A 22,778-nucleotide genomic window follows, 5' to 3' on the forward strand; every position below is an offset into this window, starting at 1 on the left:
TTCTGTAAAAATCTGGGCAGTTGAGAGGTATGACCCCCCAACATGGAACAAGTGATCCTAGTTGAGTATAATGAAAAGCATCAACAACATTCCTTACAAGGAATGTCTTTAATACTTTTCATTATACTCAACTAGGATTGCTTGTTTGTGTGTTTCAATAAAAGATATTCCATTTTTAACTCAAATGTGGAATACCTACTATTTGCTATTTGATTATTTTGTAGCAAGTATTTTAGTTATATTTTACAGTTTGATGTTTATTAAAAGCATAACATAATTTAGGATGTGAACATCACACCTTCCACACTGCAAAGTTTCTTATTGGTTTGTTCAGCAGAATTGTTACTATGTACTGGTGTTAAAAAATTAAGTTGCTCTTCATTTATACAGAGAGCTGGTAAGACTCCATCTGAAGCGCTCTGTACTGTTTAGGAGATGCATTTCTATGGACTAAGACAGGACATCGAAAGCACAAAGGAGAGAAATAAAGCTATGCAAGCCTATACAAGAAGTTATACAAGGGATACTCTAGGAACTTAATACATATAAGCTGCATTACTGTCACAGTACAATTACGCAATATCAGTACTTCTTTATTTATGTGAGCATACATACACAGACATATACATATTAATATTTCTACACAGGTACTTGCAAATGTGCACATTTACATTTGTAACAGATTCTCACTTTCTAATACTGTCTTAATGTTTGTAATAGAATAAAATACTACTGATGTACATGGGAGCTAAAGCACTACTTAATGCATGCACAGAATAGCTGGAATTCAAGGACAGGTTGTACAACATACAGTGCATACAGAATGTACAGTAGCAGCCATGCTCAGGGTGTGGGTGATCCAAAGGGCATAGTGGCATGTACATGAGAAGCCCTATGAAAATGAGAAACAGAATATGCACATTCGAAAAACCAACATCACAAAATGATTCAGATGTGTATAACAAATGCACAGTCACATTCAGCTAAACTGAGTGTCATGACTTATGGACTGCAGGACAGGAACTATGTTAGGCATAACAGCAGCAGTAGTTCAACAGCATATGGCGTTAGCCACAGCAAAGGCAATGATGACAATGTTGTAAGAAGGCCAACTGAAACATCGCAGGTAGACAGAGATTCACATACCAGCATCTCACATAGCAGAAGATAACAGATTGCTTCACAATCAACAAGGATATCCTAGGAGAATTAGCTGTGGGCCTGAGGGATATTCATAGTATGCCCATTCTTCTGGACACTAGAGTGTAGTGCTGACTCTCCTAGTTACAGGAACCTTTCAGATACCTATAGCGGAAACATTTGGTCTGCCTCATGAATACGTAACTGATTACTCAACATACTATAACATGTACAGGAGCATACCTGGTTCTCAAGACCACCAGAGGGGGAAAAACACCATACCAGTATTTATAAGACTGCATGCTTCCCTGAGATCCTGGGTGCCATAGACTGTACCCATGTTACTGTTAAGGACCCACCTGGTCTACAGAGAGAGATATACACCAATGTGAGGGGCTATCATACCCTGCAATGCCAAGTGGTCTGTAATGCATAGGACATTATAATGTGCTCATATGACACCTGAGCAGTTTACATGTGTCACACTTGTGACAAAAGTCTGACTTGTACATCCACAGGTTGACCTTGTTGGCAGGTACCCACACATAGCAGACAAAATGGCCACACACACAGTTAGTATTCATACTGGGTGCATGTCACACACAATGGTGTGTTGTCTATTGCACATGATACCAGATATGGCTTTGAGCCATAGAGGATGACTCCCAGTCATAAACCACAAACAATGGCAGTAATCTTGGTAAGCAGGTGGAACAGGTCAATGACATCATGCCAGGATAGTCCAAAACAGAAGCAGCAGCTGTACTGCACTGTCAAGGCAGCAGTTCTGGTCCACAGCTGTGTATGATGACATAGATAATGCATAATAATATGATGCATGCAGTAATGCTCAAACTATACAAGGGACTGTGGATTAGACATCAACAAACTCACACTGGATAGGGAGTAGGTACTGAACAATCATCATCACTTTAAGAGGAGAGGAAGCATAGTAAGATTTGCAGCACTTCAAAATGGAATGAGGTCATGGGAGATGAATGGGGTAGCTGCATACTCTGGAAGTGCTTTGGATGTCATCACTCATGTACCCCATTGATGGTGTTGGGATGCCACTACACAACTGTTGGTGACATGCATTGGTTGGGCTAGCCATGTCAGAGCTGGATGTATGTTACAGCAGCGATGAGATCTTACTAAAGGACTATGTGGGCCTGCTGTTAGAAGGTGGTCCATGGATAGAGAGCTAGAAACATCTCGGACCATGACAAGGGCACAAGGCCAAGGTGTTAATAAGTGACACCAATGATGCATCTGCAATTCTGTGTCCTCTGATATAGGACACCTGATGAACATTCATCATGTGTCCAGACATGTCCACAGCCATGGACATCAAGGAAGTCATGGCTGGATTGGAGGGCAGTCATGATGTACTCATGGGAGGCATCCTACAGCACTAGTAATTTCAGTAGTAGTACTGCAGTACTGCATCATTGCACCAATGCTCCAGGTTACTTTCCAGATGACACATCTCCTTCCATATCCAATGGAGAACACTTACTAGCTCCACAGTGCTCTGCAAAGCCACTGCTTGCTCCTGGATCACTGATATGCACATCTACTGATTGATTTCCAATGCTGTACCCAAATCAGGAACAATTCAGAGTTGTGGTGGTGTCAGACATTCCTGTGTCTGTCATCCATGATGAGTATACCCATATCAGAGGTGGTGTACATATCAGCTACTGTGTCCTCTGATACAGTAGAAGACTGAATGGGACTTTCACTCTCAGGTGACAGGACAGACTCTGGTGAGGCACCATGTTCTCTATCAACCACTGCAGTTGCCTCTAAGTTATCCTTCCCCCCCAGAGTGTTCCAGATAGTGCCACAATGTCATCAGATCATGCCACTAGCATGTTGCCATCATTCTCAGCTACAGCAGGTCTGCTGACATTAATACTCTGTTGCCTCATTGTGCAAGACCCTCCCCAACAGGAAACTATGAATGCCTGAAACATAACACCAGTATGAGTCTAAGGCCTTATGGTTGTACTATCCTCCTGTGGCACACATACTGTGACACATGTTAAACATTGCTATGAAATACACCGTAACATGTACATTGTAGGGTAGTATGTTAGACCTGCAGACAAGAGGCTCTTAGAGTACAGAAATGTAGGTTAACAGTCACATCCTCTCCACTGTATGCATACATATATGTGTGCTATACTATAATGGTATGATCAGTAATTACCTGGTGAGTCACTTAAGGACACCCAAGTACTAGGTATCACCACCTAGTATGACTGACTGGTCCACCTGGTTGGTGACCAACAGTAATAACTCCTCAGCCTCTGTCAAGTTTCTCTAAAACTGGTGGCCCACCATGATGTTCTGAGCCTTCTGCTTTGCACTGGGAAAGCATATTTGCAACTTTCCTTCATAACTGATGTAATATGCCCTCCTATGACATTCAAATACTACACAATGACCATCACTTCTGGTCAATGGTATGCTGATCAGCAGCATTTTGTCCAGGAACCCCATGCCATCATTCTCCTGGTATATATACATTTTATATATATATATATATATATATATATATATACATATATATATACATATATATATATATATATATATATATATATATATATATATATACATATATATATACATATATATATATATGTATATATATAGCACAGCATCCCAAGTCCTACTACCAACACATCACTCCCTACAGGCATAAACAACTTTGTCAAATGTATGGTAACCCCCACATGTGACATGTCCTACATGCTTCACATGACTGTATGTAGCACTACCACCCTGTGTAAGTCGTATCTGGAGTGGATTATACAAATATGGTCTGCCTTTGCATATGTGTCAGTCACCCAACTATACACTATCCTCCTTCCATTCCTAGTGACAAACAGCAAAGGCATTGCAGGGTTGCAGCAGCTATATTACCAGCCCAGGTCTCTTCCGTTTCTTTTTAATACTTCAAGTCCACAACTTTTCTGCAAATATTCCAGTACACTGTGATCCTATGTCTCAGAGAGGTCTTGCTCAACCTGGTGACTGCACTTTATATCATACTAACATGGTGAGTATGTTGATAAGACCAGATAGGACCACTGAATCACTTAGTCTGTGCACTGCACTATCTATACTCAGCAGCATGAGCCATATATGTACTGTTTAGCATGAGACATGTGACATGTGAGCATGCCCACAAACACAGTGAGTGTACATAGTGACGTGCAGCAGTGTAACACAGCACTACATCGCACAACATTTGATTCAGGAATGTGCATCCATGGACATGACTCTACCTCTGTCTTTCTTCATCACTGGAGTAGGTTTTAAAATTTGGTAATGCATGGCCAGTCGTTTTTTGTTATAATTACATTAATTTTGATTTATTATTTTCATTAGAGCAGGTATTCACAAGCCTAAATAATGTTCCTTGTAGTCTCTCTGATTCTCTGTAATATAAATGTTATGATAAATAGTGTAAAACTACTCAAATTTATATCCCATATGTTACACCCCACCTACCATAGAGACTTCTTTCTTGAGGTCGTCCATGTCCTTCTTTGATTTGGTTGATTTGGTGTCTTCCTCTTTGTTGTCCTGCGTGGTAGCCACGCGGTAACTGTCTGACCTTCCATACTAAGGAGAAAAAAAAGGTACAGTAAGGAAATGTGAGAAAGATGCAAATGGAATATATATATATGTGTATATATATATATATATATATATATATATATATATATATATATATATATATGCTACCAGTTGTCTGAAAGAATTCATCACTGCACAACAGTATAACTCACAAAAAACTGCAATGCAATAATTATTAAAGGAAAATACAAAAAAGGTACAAATCTGTAGAACATGTTGTTAGTCATGTGTTCATCTCAAGCCATAACATAGCTTGACATAGGCAGAAAGACTTTTAAGGTATGTAGCTAAGCTGTACTCATTTCTCCTCCCCACCCCCACACAGGTACAGTTTCAGTAGCTGTAGACCATTCCAGATGGAAACTGAACCCTCACTGGCCAGTGCGCCACCTCTAAAATGTACAAGCTTTCCTAAATAGCGTTACATTCAAACTTGTTGGTTTCAAAAACTACAGCACTGGGACAAATCTAACAAGTAGTCAATTTTTTTCATGAAAAGGACAAAAATATCCTTCAAAACAGGAAAGCTAATACTTTATGTTTAGATATTAAACTGGATTTCTGTGTGGATTCCAAAAAACACTACCAATGATTTGCGACTTGCTCATAACACAGCTTAGACAGAATATGATACAGAATGCCATTTAACTTTGGCATGAATCCAGCCATGGAGTTTGGTATGAATATTTCCACACAAAAGTTTTCCCAAAGTGAGGAACTGCCCTGTCAGTTATATGTTTTGTCTGTTGTGGAAGAAATAAGCATGACTGCCCTCAGAATACAAGTCAGGCATAAAATCTTATATCATGTAGAAAAACTGAGTGTACAAATTATCATCAAAGGGCAAACTCACAATTGCATACCACAGTTATACATAACAAATGCTAATTGAAGAAAATCATGGACTTGTTCAGTCTGAAGAAACACCAGTAACACTTATAAGGTCAAGACTCGTGTTAGGAAAAACAGGGCTCAAACTGCTGAAGTACTGAGTTTTGATTGAAGGTTCCCTTTGTTTCAAGGAAATCTTTTCTTAGTGTAGAGGTCCATTGATGAAAATAGGTTATTTGCTGTCTTTCCACATAACTGGCACCTTTTACTGATGTGGTTAGTTGCTTAAATTCATTACATTTCTCTCGTTGCATCATTAATTGCACCAGATTAACTGCATTTATTACTACTGCCAGATTTCATGGCCATGCCGATGATGTAACAGTGAAACAGAAGTACACTTGCAGTTCATAAATCAAAACACTGTAGGCTTCCAGGGCTGCATTCCTGCTTTAGACCTCTGCTGTTGCCATGTGACAGAAGAACCTGGCACTGACTTTCTTTGCTGCTAGACTGAAAAAGAAAGAGTTCTGCACTTGCTATCATGTATTTCCACAGGCACTGATGTACTTTTGTTGTTGCCGTTCTAGTAGAGCATGCCTAACTGTGGTGTCTTCTTTTTACTACCTTTACTGTTTCTGCTACATGGAAATAGAGTAACATTTCCTATACCAATCTATGGCGATGCTTATATAAAGAAAACTGTACTGTATTGCACCTTAATGCATTTGTCCTTTCATGATTTATTCTATAAATAAACTGAAGCAATGACATATGAGCTATTTATACAAGAAAAAAGTATGTATAACATTGTATAAGGACATTTTCCCAAAGTAATAATTCCTTCAAACACATTTATAGGGTTTGTTTGCATCATGTCTACTAACCAGTGTGTCTCCTGTTCTACATTGCAACTCTTAAATATTTCCGTCAAGTCCATATACTGACAGCAGGTTTGGAGCCCTCAACCCATGGTTCTCCAAATAATTATCTTTAGATAAATTGCGACATATCTCCTAACTGAAATGTAATAGATAACCATCCCCCAGTATGTGCCCATAAGACATTCATTGATCCAAAATGGAGATGGCCCTTCCAAATGTAATTATATAAAAACAGACACATTTTCTTTCCATAATAGTGGTGCTAAGCTGCACCTCGCTTACCAGAGGACATGCTGTCAAAGGGTACTACTTTCTGCCGTAACATCCATTCAACACCATCTATGTCAGGTGTCATCATTTCTCCCTTTATCAAACAACTTGTGAACTTGTGTAGCAACACAGTACAACTTCACATGTATCTTGTAGTAATGCATGTAACAATACAATAAACTGAATTAACATGTGTAAGAACACAACGCTATTAAATCACATCTTAATTTTGTGAACGGACATTCTTCAAGCCCCACAACATACATTGGTGAATACATGCAGTGATATAACATGGTTCTGCTAGTATTTCACCAATTATATGCAATCACATAACACATTATAACAGCTGCAAATACTTAGAGCTACATTAAGCTGCAACTTCATTACCTGAATGTAGCCATATAACACTGTACATGCAATGAATTCTCCAGTGCATGCAGGCAGAGTTTACAACAGCACATGTAACTGTACACAGTGCTACTAACATATAATCACACAACAGTGTTCCATCCTATGAATCCACCAAAGTATGTAAACACAGACCATAGTCCTAACAAATTTAGCCCACAGCACTGCCGCATGTCATTAATTTGTCAATGCATGTAACCACAGAGTAGATTCTAATATGTAACCACACAGTAATGCTGTACTATTTGAACTAACCAGTGCATGTGACTGTACAGTACATTTTGCTACCACGTTACTATACAATAGTGTACTAAGCCACAAATCAACTAGCGCATGTAATCACCCTAAAATTTCATATGATGCACATGCCAATGCTTATGACCACTGCTTTTCTTGTCATAAATGCAGTGCAGGTGATTACAAAAGATATTCTGCTACCATGTATAACTGCACAGTACCACTTCATGCCATAAATCAATCAGTGCAGATAACCATCTGGCACATACCGCATCATATTCTACTAATGTGCCACCATGCACCACTGCTGCATTATGTGAATTCACCAGGAGCACTGGATATCCCTTTTTTTAAAGCTACAGCTGTTTTGACACATCTAGAATTATAACCTTTATAACCTCCAGCCCAGATTGGTAATTTGTAATAAAAAATACCTATGTCTTGAGACTTCTCAGTAGGTAAAGCTAGGAAGACTGTTTCGCATTTCTGAACTTTGTAACAAAGAACATTCTGTTTCATTTATGGTTCATAAGGTGTTAAACAGGGTCATTAGGAATCAATAAATAAATAAAGCAAACCAGTATATAATGTTGATACTTTATGCAAGAGTCTGCTGGAACAGCAGATACAGGGTGATGCACAAAAGCATGACAATACAGGATTGATCAGGTTCTGGTCAGAAGCACTGATGCAAAGTATGGAAATAAATGAGTTACAAAGAAAATCACACTGATGAAAAAGGACTATGTAAAAACTAAACATATTTTCTGCTGCTTTAATTGAGTTAAGTAGGGGCACTGTTCTTAAATACTGTGTGTCCTGGTCCAGGATAGAACAGTATACCAAAGCCCTATGTGATGTGTAAAAGTAATTACACCTAGGGGTAAGATACTGTTTGCAGTCTTACCCCCATAGCTACAGCACTTTGTGTATGGAGTACACATGCAATGACCACATTGTGTAGAATTACAAATTAAGTGTCATTTTTATAAACTAAATATACATATGTGGCCATTAGATGCTGAACATATGAATAACTGCAGCGTCAGTGGCAAATTTCTAAATCGATTAGTCTAATCCTTTATTATGAAACATTGTCACTTACAGCAACCTGAACATTACCAAAATGCCCTGCTCTGAGTTACAGAGGGATAAAGTCCTGATTATCACCCAGACGGGCTGAGTTCAAATAGTAGGTCAAGTAAATAAAAGAGAGGGGGAAGGAGATGAAGCATCCTTCTGTGAATGACAACCTCTTACCTCTCATATCCATACAGCACCACTCCAATCCTTACCTGACCGATCTATCACCTCCTTGTATAGCAGAGTACAGCTTCTCTCCATAAGTGACAATATATGAAAACCTGTAAGTTGAGTACTATGAGTATTGTGTTTCTTCATAACTGACCACATGCCAGCACGAGTAAGCACAAACCATTATCTTTACCGGCCACCTCTATGCCATATGCAGATAGGTGTCACGGCTTCCTTTGATGACATTCAAGAAACCCAAGTTACCACATGGAAAGTATTCTGTCAGTGTCTATCACTGTATGTAATTATAGTACACTGCTTCTGTCTGTAACTGGCACTTAAACACAATCATAGGATACCCTTTTGCTTTACTCATATATTTGATAGTATATGTAAACAAATTTGTTTCTTAATGTGCATGAACTCTTTAAACACAGAGTACCTCTCCCTTCCATAAACAATGACCCACAAATTCTCATAATTAAGGAGTACAGCTGCCATTTTTTTACTGATTATTCATTAACAGACATAACCACAAATTCACTACATCCCCTTGTCAGTAATACATGCAGCTGCAGTCTCTGTTTCTGTCTTTTACCGAATGTGAATAAATACACATGACCAAGGCATGGTGTCACTGATCACCAGGCTCCATACATTGCCTCAGAGCACTACTTCCTCCGTCACTGACCAATAGTGAACATGTGTAAGCACAGCTTCCTGTTTACATGGGTCACTGACCATCCAGTAAGGGATATGACCACAGAATTAACTATTTTCTGTCATTCACCACTAATCTAGCTTATGGAGCACATGGAGCACTGCTTCTGCAGCCTGAGCACATGAGGACTTGTGCAGCAACAGAATACAGTGTCCTTCTGTCAATGAACACTAGATCTATAGATTCCTGTTTCCCCCTGTGACTGAGTTTCTGTGAATTAGCATGTCGACAGCTATTGGTTCAACTCCGTAAGTGACCATCTGACAATTACTGTTTTTGACCTAGGCTTGATGAATACAAATATGTACTGCAAATAACAGTGAAATTCACATGTAGCTTAGACTGCAGCAGGAAACATAAAACAAGAAGTCTTAGAAGTAGCACAGTGGAATTTGTAATAAGACTAAGGAAAATACAAACTGCATGGTGAGTATAAAAAATTAACAAGCAGAAACATTGCTTCTGGGATAACAAATTGTACCAGTAAAGAACTCAATGTAAGAAAATGCAATATATATATATATATATATATATATATATATATATATATATATATATATATATATATATACACACACACATACAAACACAACAGGATTTAGAAAATGTACAACATGCATATATAGGTTAGGGAAATTAATTGTATCCAGAAATGTCGGTTAGGGAAATACACCAAAGTATTACGTTTACCCACAGGCTAGATGACTAAACTTTGTGTGTACTCGTTAGTTGAGAAATATGACACTTTTGCACAAGTGTGTTCTAGAAATATATGCATAGATAAATGTCACGCAAATACACTGTGTGTGTGTGTGTGTGTGTGTGTGTGTGTGTGTGTGTGTGTGTGTGTGTGTGTGTGTGTGTGCACAGCTTAGTTAGGGAAATATACCAGTTTTGCCTCCATGTTAAAAGAAATACGTCATGTATGCAAATTAGACATAGGCAGCTGTGCTGTTTGTGAACACAGATTAGGTAAATGTACTGAATGTGTTCATGTATGTTACTTCTACACACATGGATTATAGAAATATATGTATACATAAGGGTTTGGCAAATGTACTGTGTGTATAGACATTTTAGACAACTGTACTGTATGGGTACACATTAGGTAGGGAAATGTTATTTATCTACATGCACAGGTTAGGGAAATGTTCTACTTATGCGCACTTGGGTTAGTGAAATGTAACTTTTTAGTTAGGTAAATGGACTGTTTACAAACAAAGGTTAAAATATGTAATGTACATGCATACACTGATTAGTGAAATATGCTACCTCTATACATAGGATAGGAAAAAGATGCTTCATATTATATATGGCTTAAAGCAATCCAGACAGAAGTACATAAAACACCAGCTGGTATGGGAATTGGGAAATTCACTTGAGACCACTGAACTAAAGAAGAGAAAAGTAATATGAAATGTCACTGAAGAAATCAAGTAAAAGAAATGTGGCAAATAGCAAAAGAGCAAAAGCATTAATTAAGCTGATGCCTTTGACATGATACAAAGGCTGCTTTAAAGAACAGAAGTGATTTGGAAAAAACACCTACAGATATTAAGAGTACAGTTATTTGGTATTTAGTGGCAAATACACACTCCTCATCTTCCTGAAATAGAAAGGATAGTAAGAAAGCAGGAACTGAGATAGGTGAGGTATCTACTAGACATCTATCCAGTGTGGCTAATTAATCCATACAGTTAAGGTAGGGGTACCTCCTCTAACTAGAGGATTGTTTTGAGTGTGGTTATACAGGACACTATCCTGGGCTCCCTGCTTTTTGGCATCAGCTTCCCTGAAGTGAAGGCAGTTTCAAGGGACTATTGCTAACTATTGTTACTGCTAACTATGTTTGCTGACAAATGCTAACTGGATTTTTCTAATACCCCCTCAGATACTTGGATACACCAGCAAAGCCTGAGCACACCAGTGACTGGTGTGTCAGTTATGGGCTTCCCTTAAATGCTAAAATAGTTAAATATGGGAAAGACATTACCCCCTCCTACTATCACATCGCTGATATCCCTCTCAAAACAAATACAATTATCTGATACTGCTGTACCTACATTGGTAGCAATCTTTATTTGGTTCAGCATGTCATGGCTGAGGTCAGGAACTCCTGTTTAGCTCAGCTGCTCTGCAGGGGTAGCTCCTCTAGTTCCCATGATTATTGGTTCCTTCGTACTATTTCCTCTTATCCTTGGAAACAATGTACTTCAGTGAACCTGAAAGACCAAAAAAACAAAAAATTGTTCTGCCACTGCAGAGTTATACAAAGAAAGAGAGCTAATTGATATTGTCAATGGCTTATTAAAAATCACTAATCCACTGAGTAATTGGGTTGGAAAACTTTAATATCACAAATACAACATAGTTAAGCGCATTCATCCTGTTAACCCAGCACTTCGTCAGAACTATGTTGTGTTATCAAAGTTTTAACTATGTTGTGGTATTAAAGTTTTGCGATCCAGTTACTCAGTGGATTACTGATTTTTATTAAGCCACTGACAATATGAATTAGCTCTGTTTCTCTGTGAAACTCTCCAGTGACAGAATTGTTTTATGTTTTTTGAGTTTTCAGTACTGAATTGTCCTGCTACCACTGGTTGTACTGCTTTTACAATCTGAGATACCCAAAAGGTTTTTGATGAACAAGATCATTTCTGGTATATGCAATCTAAGTTACTAAAAGACTAGAAGATGTAGCTATCTTCCTTGTCTCATATATACTCCTGAGGGTTGACCTCGGTTCAGCCTTTTAATTGGTGACAGTCCTTACCCGTTTTGACCATACTTTCGTAGAAGCAATAGTCTAATACTTGCATGATAGACTTCACACACCCACCACAAAATCAACAACACCTGCTGGTGTAGCATATTTGTAACTCAGCATATTCAGTATGTTTGGAATAAACTCCTCTACACATTAAACAATGTAAAACTCTATTTATTTTAACATTAGACTTGACAATTGGATGGGAGACTCAGACTGTAAATGCAAGCCCTGCAGTATGTGAAAGTAATATTCTTATTATGGATAACTAATATATTGTCAATACCAAGGGATGTTGTGACTTAGTTTCTTGGCTGCATTGTACATTTAGTATGACCGCATGAACCTAGAGGGCAGAACATGGAGAAAAATGCTTTTATTGACAACTGGTTGTCTGCTGTGGTATGTAATTTCAGACCATTGATCCTATAATAAACATTAAGCAAGATACAATGAAAAAGCATAATTTCTGCTGTAACCTCCATCTGCAACACATATGATCATGTGCCATAGCTTCTGTCCGTGACTAATTCATAGAAACAGAAAATGAGGAAGCAGATAAAAACCACTTGGCTCTTCCTGTCCATCATACACCTACCAACTAGATTAGCTATTGATTTAGTTAACTATCGTATTGCTGCACCCTAGATTTACTTATTCAGTCCCACTATTTCTTCACATCCTTATCTGACCTACTTTCATGATTACCAAAAAAGGACTGCATCCATTCTCTTATTTAGAGCACTTTCTTTTTCTCTCCTTTATATTTTTCCCCATAATGCTAAACAAAAATATTTATTCAAAGTTCCATTTTCACTGCTATATTCTTCCCATATCCCATATTGCATACCTTCTCTTCTATATCCAAATATCCTTGCAGTCCTCTGTAGCCATACACTGTTGACAGGCTGCCAAACTGGGCAATGCAGGGATTCTCCACCAGTTCTGAAACTGTATATCAATAAATCCATCATAAACTGTCACTCTTCCAGTTGCTACACATGCACCCCTCCTTTTGTTTTGTTTTTCTTTTTTGACTTCTTCCCTATTTGATGGCTGAAAATGCAGAGCATTAAAATTATGACTCATTTCCTCTTATCTTGTGCATACGTGCACAGCTGTCTCTTCTTGCGTCCCGACTTTTCTATTTCTTTCACCATTTAGATAACTACTCTATATGAATCCTAACAGCGTAATTTCTCTTTGCATTTAGGGCTGCAATAACCATACTCAGGATCTGACCCTTGGTATACAGTGGTTAAGAGACTTAACATTTGGAATGCACTCCTACAAATATGCACCATAAAGCCATGTTTCCTGCATCGCTGCATTTTTATATTCACTACATAATCCACACTAGGTGATTATGTTCTCTAGCTCTCTAGCTCCCTTTCATCTTTCGTCCATTAGTGACTACTCCAAGCATATAATGTTGTTGTATTTCATCAAACCTAACTGTATCTACAACATGCAAATGGAGGTGCTGCATACAACCATTAGAAGTCATGACTGTCACCTGCTACCTGAAGTACTGCATACACTGATAAAACTACAGATTCACTTGGAAGTGTCTGTCAGACTCCAGTAGTTCATGCCACTCCACAAGTGAATACCACCCCTGAAAATTATAACCCATATACTCATAGCATAACACATATCATAAGGGTGTAGACAGATGAAACAAAATTATGTCCCTCCTGCCACACACACAAAAAAAGTTAACTTAAGTGCGAACAGCCAGTGAAGGCATTTGTAGGGAGTATGTGGCACACATTAAGCAAGCACTTTCTCTTTACTGGGCACGTTCATTTTTTCATTCAGTACTTGGGAAGATATAGGCATTAGAAAAGTCCTGGATACAGTTTTCTTTGTTCTACTACATTATTCGCAGAGATGTGCAGTTTAGAACATGCTGTTGGTTGAAGTAGAGCATGCAACAAACAGAATAAGAAGAACCAATTACAAAAGTTGATGATTTAAGTCATTCTCCCTGGGCTAAAGCCCTCCAAATCTACTTCAGCAAACAGTAAAACTTGTTATTTTAGTTTGAATATTACTAGTAAATTCCTTGTAAATCAAAATAAAGACAAGAAAACATTAAGGAAAGTGTGAGGTGATAAAATAATCAACCAGTACTTCTAAAGTGCATGGTGAGGTTTTTATAGAATAATGTGTTTGAATAAAAAGTACTTACTGTACTGTGAATTACACTATCCTGAAGCAGAAACTATTTCTTTTATGGCTGGCATTTGCTTTGCTCTTAACGGTGCTAAGTTCCAGCTGAACAGACAACCGACCATAAACTCAGTCTTACACAACTGACAAAATGTTATATTATGATTCGGAGCAAACCACAATTTTTTTTTTTTTTTTTAGTTTAATCACAGCAAACTATGCTGAGCCAGGTTAAAACTCCCCTGCTCTTAAATAAACATGAGTCATAATTTTAGGGCCTTCACAGGCCTGCTAACTATGTCTAGGTTGTGAAACTACACACAAGTATAAAAATAAGCCATGTGCAACATATGAAGTTTTAATCTACAACCAGAAATAACAGTCTCTATCCATGACACAAAATCACATGTAATGATCCTCACAATAAGTACTCCTAAACACACACAACAACAAAAGTACCACATCTCACATACTCTAATCCATTTAATGCAGGTTACAGCAGTAACTATGAGGATATAGTTATACGTAATTGTAGAGACATGCATTAAGCAGGGATTCAGGCTCCTAGGCAGTGAAACATTTCCCTGTGGTACATCCGGTTGGAGATGTCACTTCAGCCATGTGTCCCCAACCAAATGTACCACAGGGAAATGTCTCACTGCCTAGGACCCTGAATCCACTAATAGCTTAGGTTATGTGAGTTGTATAAGTTCAGGGTTATGAAGACAGTAGGTTAGGTAGTGGGCCTTGTCCAACACATGTAACAAAAGTTCAAGTATGTTACCATGTCTGTCACATGTGACCACAGGCATAGAATTCCATCAAAAACAGCAATTCCTAATGTTAACTATTTGAAATTGTTACTGAGAGTCCTGGAATAGCGAGACTAAATGACCAAAAATGTGGACTTATATATGCCAAGTCCAAGACTGTTTACTGGAATATTTCATTTCCTCTGTGGTATGCCAGTCTTGGAAAAGGTATATATAAGTTCAGGGATGTGTGGTAAGCCCCCACATCAAGAAAGTTCAGGAGGCTTGCCCCTCTGCAAAAAGAATGTTTAAGGTGAAAAGTGATGTCTGACATTCCCTGTTCTCCTGTGTTTTTGGTCTCATTTGATCATTTTGAGGCTTGCTATTGCAAATCTCTACTTTTTTATGGGAAGCTATTCCCAACGTATATGTACAAGTGCACTGCCAAGCATAATCACAACGTGGTGTCACCACACAAGCATCACTATCACACAAACACAAATATAACATCTTATAACCATAGGTGCATCATCATAACACAACCATTCCTGTCCATTTCATATAACTAGTGGCACGGATTCCATTCAAAACCCATTTTACTCACTGCATTTAACCATGGACACCAATACATAGACAGCAAGCCCACTCAACATATATAACCTGTAACTTCACCTTCCAATGTATCCATCTTAACAAATAAGTCCAAAAATAAGTTCTATCCTTAGCAAACATCATCTATGTACAAAGCATAGGTTCATAGGTAGGTACTAGGCTATTGGCCCGATGCATTAAGTAAGCCTAGCCAAAAGTGTCTTGGCTTTCACCACCCATGTAGATTAAATTCCTGTCCTTCTATCGAGCAGAGCCACAGACATGATCCCATGGGTGAATTTCCTATTACCCATCTACTCATCAAGGTTTTCCTTGAAGAGTGCTAATGATGAGCTCTGTTTGATGTGGATGAGAATTTTGTTCCAGAGCATTGGAAGTCTCTGGGTCAAGAATCTATCCCTCCAGCATGTTCTACTTATTGATGTGGTGAGGTTTAGGTCCCTAGAGCATGTAGCTCAGGGAGATTGGGATTTCTTTAAGTGGAGTATGTCCATCAATTCTGGGTTTGACACAGCTTTGTATGTCAGACAGACATCTCCTCGGAGTAAGTGGTATGCAACCGAGTAGAGTTCAGAGTTTCTTGAGCCGGCCGGCATAGGGCAACTGTTTGAGGCCAGCAGTCATCTTGGTGAGGTACATTTGGGGCCTCTCCAGTTGTTGTAGGTGTCTTGTGAGGTACATCCCAAATGGGGTATTGTACTCAATGAGGGGTCTAATAAGTGATGAGTAGAGGGGGACAATGACTGACTTCCTTTTTCCTAGATGTGAACCCTTTTTTGATTAGGTGGGCCACGTAGAAAGATTTTCTGACCACTGTGGCAATGTGATTATCAAAGGAGAGGTTACTATTCACTAGGGTCCCAAGGTCTCTTATCACACTTTGTGTTAAGTGAACTTCCCCCTATTTGGTAATTCATGGGTACCGTGTTTTTAGCAAAGGGGATGACAATGCACTTTTTGGCATTTAGCTTGAGGCCATGGTTTTGGCACCAGGTATCTGTCTCAGTGAGGCTTTTTTGCAGGATGTCTACGTCGGCAGGGGAATTGATTATTGCACCCAGTTTGCAGTCATCTGCAAACTTGGTTAGCCCTAGACCCTCAGTGTTTGCTTGCACTTCGGAGAAGTATATGCCGAACAGGAGAGGTCCCAAGACTGAACCCTGGGGAACTCCACTTGTCACTGGTTTGGAGTCAGATCTGGAGTCTGCAACTCTCACCATGTGTGTTCTGTCCATGAGCCAGTTGGCCACCCATCTCATGACGTAAGGGTTTATGTTAAGGTTGGTGAGTTTATCTATGATTCCTGAATGGGGGACAGTATCAAAGGCTTTAGTGAGGTCCAGGTAGGCTGTGTGGACCACCTTGCCCTTGTCTATGGCCTTTGCAACTGTTTCAAAGAAGTCTACTAGGTTTAGGAGATGTGATCTACCCTTTACAAATCCAAACTGGGTAGCACCCAAAGTTTGGAGGTTATCAATGTCTTTGTTTATGAGTTCCATGATGACGCACTCCATGGCCTTGCAGACCAGGCTTGTCAGACTAATAGGTCGACAGTTCCCCGGGTCTGTGGTGGCTCCTCCTTTGTGCAGTGGGATAACCATTGCTGTGTGCCATTCAGTGCGCACATAGCCTGTGGTGAGGCTGTGATTGAACATGGAGTTTAGGTGGGGGGCTAGTTCATTTTGGAGTTCATGTAAGACGCATCCTAGGATGCTGTCCGTTCCCATGGACACTGTGTTTTTGGCTTTAGAGAGTGCCATTTTACCTGTGTGTTTGTGATTAATGGGGCTCTATAGTCATTTGGTATAGTTATAGGCCCTTTGGGGAGTAAAGTTAGCACTGAACCTATCTGCCAAGATGTTGGCAATATCAGTTGGCTTTGTATATTTTGTGCCATTTTGCTGTAGCTCAGAGCAGATCTGGGTGTTGCCATGGAGATTCTTGACATAGCTAAAGAATGCCTTGCAGTTGTCTTTGGAATTCAGGGTAATTTTTCTTTCAGAATTCACTTTGGAGGATTTTATGAGGGACCTTAGCTTCTTACTGAGGCCAGTCAGGGAGCTCCTCCATTCCTGGGTTTTTACTCTCTTTTGCAACAGTTTCTTCCTTCTGTTGTAGAGTTTGTTAATGGCACCAGACCATCACATTGGCTTCCGCTTTTAGGAGGATAGCATCTTGGTTTTGTGAGGGATAGCACGATCCATGCACTCATGCAGGTGCATGTAGAGTGCATTTGTGTAGGATTCAGCAGTCGTGACTGCATTATCCATCTGCAGGGGCATCGCGAAGTTAGACACCTCTGTTTTGAGTAGTGTGAAGTTCATTTTGTAGACATTTTTTAGGATGGTTTCCTTGTGTGGGGGTGGGGTTGGGATGTGGATATCTAGGGTGATTAGTTTATGGTCTAATCTAACAAGCAAGGAGTTGATCTTGGGTGTTGAGCACCGGTCACCCATGTTGGTAATGATCAAGTCCAGAATATTGTTGCCCCTGGTGGGGGTGTTGACAAGTTGATCCAGGGCATTAGAGTTTATAAGTTCCAGGAATCATTGAGCAAGGGGATTAGTGCAAGAGTAGTTTTCCCAGTTTATGTTAGGGTAACTGAAATCACCCATTATTACGGTATTTGCTTGGATCCTCAATTTTTCCAGTGTCCCCAGGAATGAGGAGTGTGGGTCCTGGGTCATGGTGGGGGATCTATAACAAGTTACAATTTGGAATGCATTTTTGCCCAGGGTTAGTTGCACTTGGATGATCTCAGAGGCATTGTGTTGTGCAACTAACCTGGAGGTGTGGATATCCTTGATGACTATGAACACACCTCCGCCCAGGAGAGCAAATAGCAATGTTTAAAATGCAGTAAGGACAGCACCACTAGAATTTACATTGACTGTCTGTCTTCAGAAGGCTCTTGGCTAGACTTGTGAAACAGATAGTAGAATAAGGAACCTAGAGAAGCTATTCCAAGAAGTGCTTTGTGATGAAATTAAAGATGATGCCATACAAATGTCATGTACCCCAAAGTCAAAATACAGCAAAGCCTTGTCCCATCACTGGAAGATGACGAGGAAAACTGCTTGGGCATAAAGAGGCATTTCATATCGAAGGTAACCCAAGCATATACATAAGCTCTTTAATAGGCATAACAGGAGGGACAGCAGACCTGACAAATGAGAGCCTCCCCTGTACCTATCAGTTTGTAAATGTCTTTGTAACTGCCATACTATCATCGTTTAATCTCAGTTCGTAGATCACATCATGACTACTGAGAAACTACAGGATGCAGTTAGATCAACTAGGAGGGATACTAACTGAAGCCTAAAGCAGAAGTTCCAGAAGAACAACACAGACAAAATGTGTATGGACTCTTGACATGGTATTCAGAGTGGCTGGATATCTTGGGAGGGCACCATACTCCAAAGTGTACATGTGATTAGCAAAGAAAGTAACTGACATTCAAGGAATAATGTTCCTGTTTTAGCTTCTTGAATGATTCCCTTTGAATTCTGTAAATCCTGACCGATGCTTATTGTGAAGATATTTATATAAAGCTTCATGTATTTACCCTAGTTATACCTTACGGTGACCTTTCACCTTGTACTTTGCACTTTTGTCTCCTTGTACTTTTGCTCTGTATTAATCAACCTAAACTACTCATTTGATTTGTTGCTTTTTTTATAACCTCAGTGAATTTCTACTGACAATTAATCAATTTAACAATCAAAATCAATCAGTCCACTCAGTCAATTCAGTCCGAAAGGCTAAACATTAACACTCTCCATGAGACATTGTAAATTTCTTTGTAGAGTGTGTACCCAGCCCTCACACCCCCTGTAATATTAACCATACGCAGCTCCCACACTCCCTGTAATATTGTATATACCCAGCCACTACACCCCCTGCAATATTATTATTCTTCAGAGGAAAAGTCTTCAGAGGAGTCATTGTCCTTAATCCTTTTATGAGAAGGTTGGGGAGCAGGAGTAGGAGAAAGATGAAAGGAAAGTGGCTTGAGTGCCATGAAGGCCTGAAACAAGCTTTGGGAAAAGGACTGCCAATCTGTAGGGACCTCTTTAGCAGGAAACAAATGCTTGTTTGTTTTTTGTTTGTAGAAGAAACAATTCTATGCAACTTCAGAGGACCAGACGAAAGCCTGCATTCAAAAGTGACTGACTCAATTTCTTCTCTTACTACAGTTTGTGGTAACCTCCCAGGGCCCTCCCTAATATCTAGCCTAGGTTCTCCAGTGGCATCCTGATCAGATATCTGTTCTATCTCCAAATACGTGCTCATGGCCGAAGTTAAGACGGCCTCAGAACTGGAGTAATTTGTGAATCTGTGCCTGAAGTCGGATGTGCCTCCAGGTTGACTATCACCTCTGGATATATGTCTGGTGGTGGAGGTACTGCAGAAGCAATAGCCCAATGTTTCTTGGCCTTGTGCTTCACCGGCTTGGCGTCAGACCACAAGGTACCTTCCATTCGCTTAGCTAACAACTTAAGCCGTTGATTCCCTAAACAGATAGCAAGAGTAGAGATCCTGCTTTTAAAAGTCTTGAGTATGAAGGAGTGGAAAAACCTACAGGACTTATGGTCAAGGCTAGGCCCTAAACAAAAGAGACACTGTACATGACTGTCCTTATGTGGAATTTGTCTTCCACTCTGGCACTTGCCCTTCTTGGATGACATGGGCAAAACAGTAGTAAAGAGAAAGTTTTCCTCACTGGGGCATTTATCTAAAAAAGGCTGAAGTTGCAAACACAGAAATGATCAGACCAATGGTAGGAATGGTGTTCTGACTGGTGGCATAAAAGTTCTGAGGATGGTACGCTTTTAAGGCCTACGTCCAACTGCAGTCTACGTGTGATGTACCACGTACCTTTGGGTATAAGACTTTTGTATACTGGCCTACGTCGGGTCACCTGCTAGTGGGAGATTCCCCCAGGTTAAGAATACTGCAGTAAGTGAACAGAAGGACATCACTCCCTTGGCAGAACTGGGATGCCACCAGAGGTTGCCTCAATCTCCTCATCAGCCCAAACTTGGTGAGAGATAGTCCAGGGGAGGAATTTGAATTTGACAGATCCAGGGAACGAGGAAAGGCACCAGCAGCAGCTGACTGTCAGCTGTGGGAGAGGAAAAATACCTCAGTAAACAATGGAGACCCACCTTTGCAACAAGCTCCTTCTAAAAGGGCTTTTTACCAGGTGAAATAACTCTTTGCTATGAACTTGAAGTGTTCAAGTCACAATTCAGCTATCTGGATTAACTCTGTAAATCTGAATGCGAGTGAAACAAAACAGTATACATTTAGCATTTCTGTGTGACACAGTCCTAAGCAGGTAATATCAAAATTCTCTTTTCTACTCTATGTGAAACACTAGACTGCATTCAAGTATCCTTTGAGAAATATTCGGAAAGCTATAAACTTAAATCTACTACATAAAAAGGTGATCTACAAGTGTTTTGGTTTTAGTCTCACTTTCTGATGATAGAGGCAGAAAGAAGAAAAGACAGGCCTACAGGATATAATTTCTCTAAGAAGGTTATATGCTTTGAATTAAATTCAGTGTCAGTATAAAATAAAACAAAATGTTATTTCTAACTACATTAGTCTATACAAATATGGAAGGAAATTACTTGTCAAAACTAGTTAATTTTATATTACATAATAAGCAGATTGTGGATAAATATCAAAGCTCGTATGTACGTGTTATAATTAGGACAGGGCCAGCTAATGTAATTAGGTCACTACTCATGAAGCACTGTGCAGAAGGCTGCTTTTTAGTGTCTGTGCACACGGTTCTGGGCACTCCAGGGACTTGTTTACAGAAGCCTGTCCTGGGAGAAAAATAAAATTAAGCGACAGATCCCCGACCCTTTCCCCAGCTCATCAGCCAGTGAGAGACCCAAAATGTAGTGGTGAGGAGGATTTGTAAAATGCTCTCCAAGTAAAGTCACAGAACTGCGACAGACCAACTAACGAGATTAGCTGAAGTCCATCTCTATTATTTGTACATTATGTAACTGTAATGGGTTGCGAATGCAGTGTTGCATGACAGTACTGCTCAGTCTACAAGTCTAGCAAGCAACAGCCATTCCACAGCACTGTCTTTCCATATTGTAAGAGGAAATGGAAAGCACATTCTCACACTGCTGTTCAATGGTGGAAAACATTTTTTGCGTCATATAATGACACTAGTATTCCATAATTAATGTACAGCCCTAGCTTATTTCACCAGGCCTTCTCTAATGAAAGGGATAACACAGAGCCAGGGATATTGTTCTTCTCTAATTAAAAGGATAATGTCAGATATGATGACTCACTTTGTGATCTTGCTGGAATCTGTGAAAGCTGGCAGCTTTCCACAGCAAGCTAGATCTGTTACCATGCAAATGCATTATTTGCTGTGGTTTGAATTTCTGCTTAAAGTCTGAATAAAAAAATGCATAAGATGTTTTCTATTTATTTTTACATTTAAATTTAAATATTATTCAAATTTAAATATTGTTATTAAGTCTGTAGATTTGGAATGACAAATAATAGTTTCAGCAAAATGGAATAATTCACAGACAAAATCCTTCACGCAGTTATGTCTAATACATACACTGTTTACCCTGTTGTCATAAAAATACTGTTCATTGGACTTTTCTATTTTCTCTTCCTTTCCCCCTAAATTGCACACATCTAACTTCTCTGGGGTACAAGGATAGTATTCAGTTACAAAGCATAATATATAAATGACCAGTTAACTAACATGCCGGTTATTCTGCTGTTCTCCCTTTTTTATTTCACTGCAGTCTTGAAATGGAAGAGAGCCGAAGGAAGAAAACTTGAACAATATTACTGCGTACTGCTCCAAAGGATGAAAACTTGAACAATATTACTGCATACTGCTCTGAAGGATGAAAACTTGAACAATATTACTGTGTACTGCTCCGAAGGATGAAAACTTAAACAATATTACTGCGTACTGCTCCGAAGGATAAAAACTTGAACAATATTACTGCATACTGTTCCGAAGGATGAAAACTTGAACAATATTACTGCATACTTCTTCTCTCTACCTC

At 39.3% G+C, this 22,778-nt stretch overlaps 1 protein-coding gene across 2 annotated transcripts in view; it reads right to left on the reverse strand.

Annotated features, from left to right (window-relative positions):
* ATP1A3 (ATPase Na+/K+ transporting subunit alpha 3) overlaps window positions 1-22,778 on the reverse strand; it is a 769,164-nt gene that overhangs the window by 307,965 nt on the left and 438,421 nt on the right. For both annotated transcript variants that reach the window (XM_044080787.1, XM_044080788.1), the window contains exon 2: window positions 4,666-4,779. In XM_044080787.1, coding sequence (XP_043936722.1) covers window positions 4,666-4,779 — 114 coding nt within the window. The remainder of the gene's footprint in view (window positions 1-4,665; window positions 4,780-22,778) is intronic.

Source organism: Protopterus annectens, chromosome 8.part0 (genome assembly GCF_019279795.1).
Source record: "Protopterus annectens isolate FY-2018-M chromosome 8.part0, PAN1.0, whole genome shotgun sequence".
NCBI classification, from domain to species: domain Eukaryota; kingdom Metazoa; phylum Chordata; order Ceratodontiformes; family Protopteridae; genus Protopterus; species Protopterus annectens.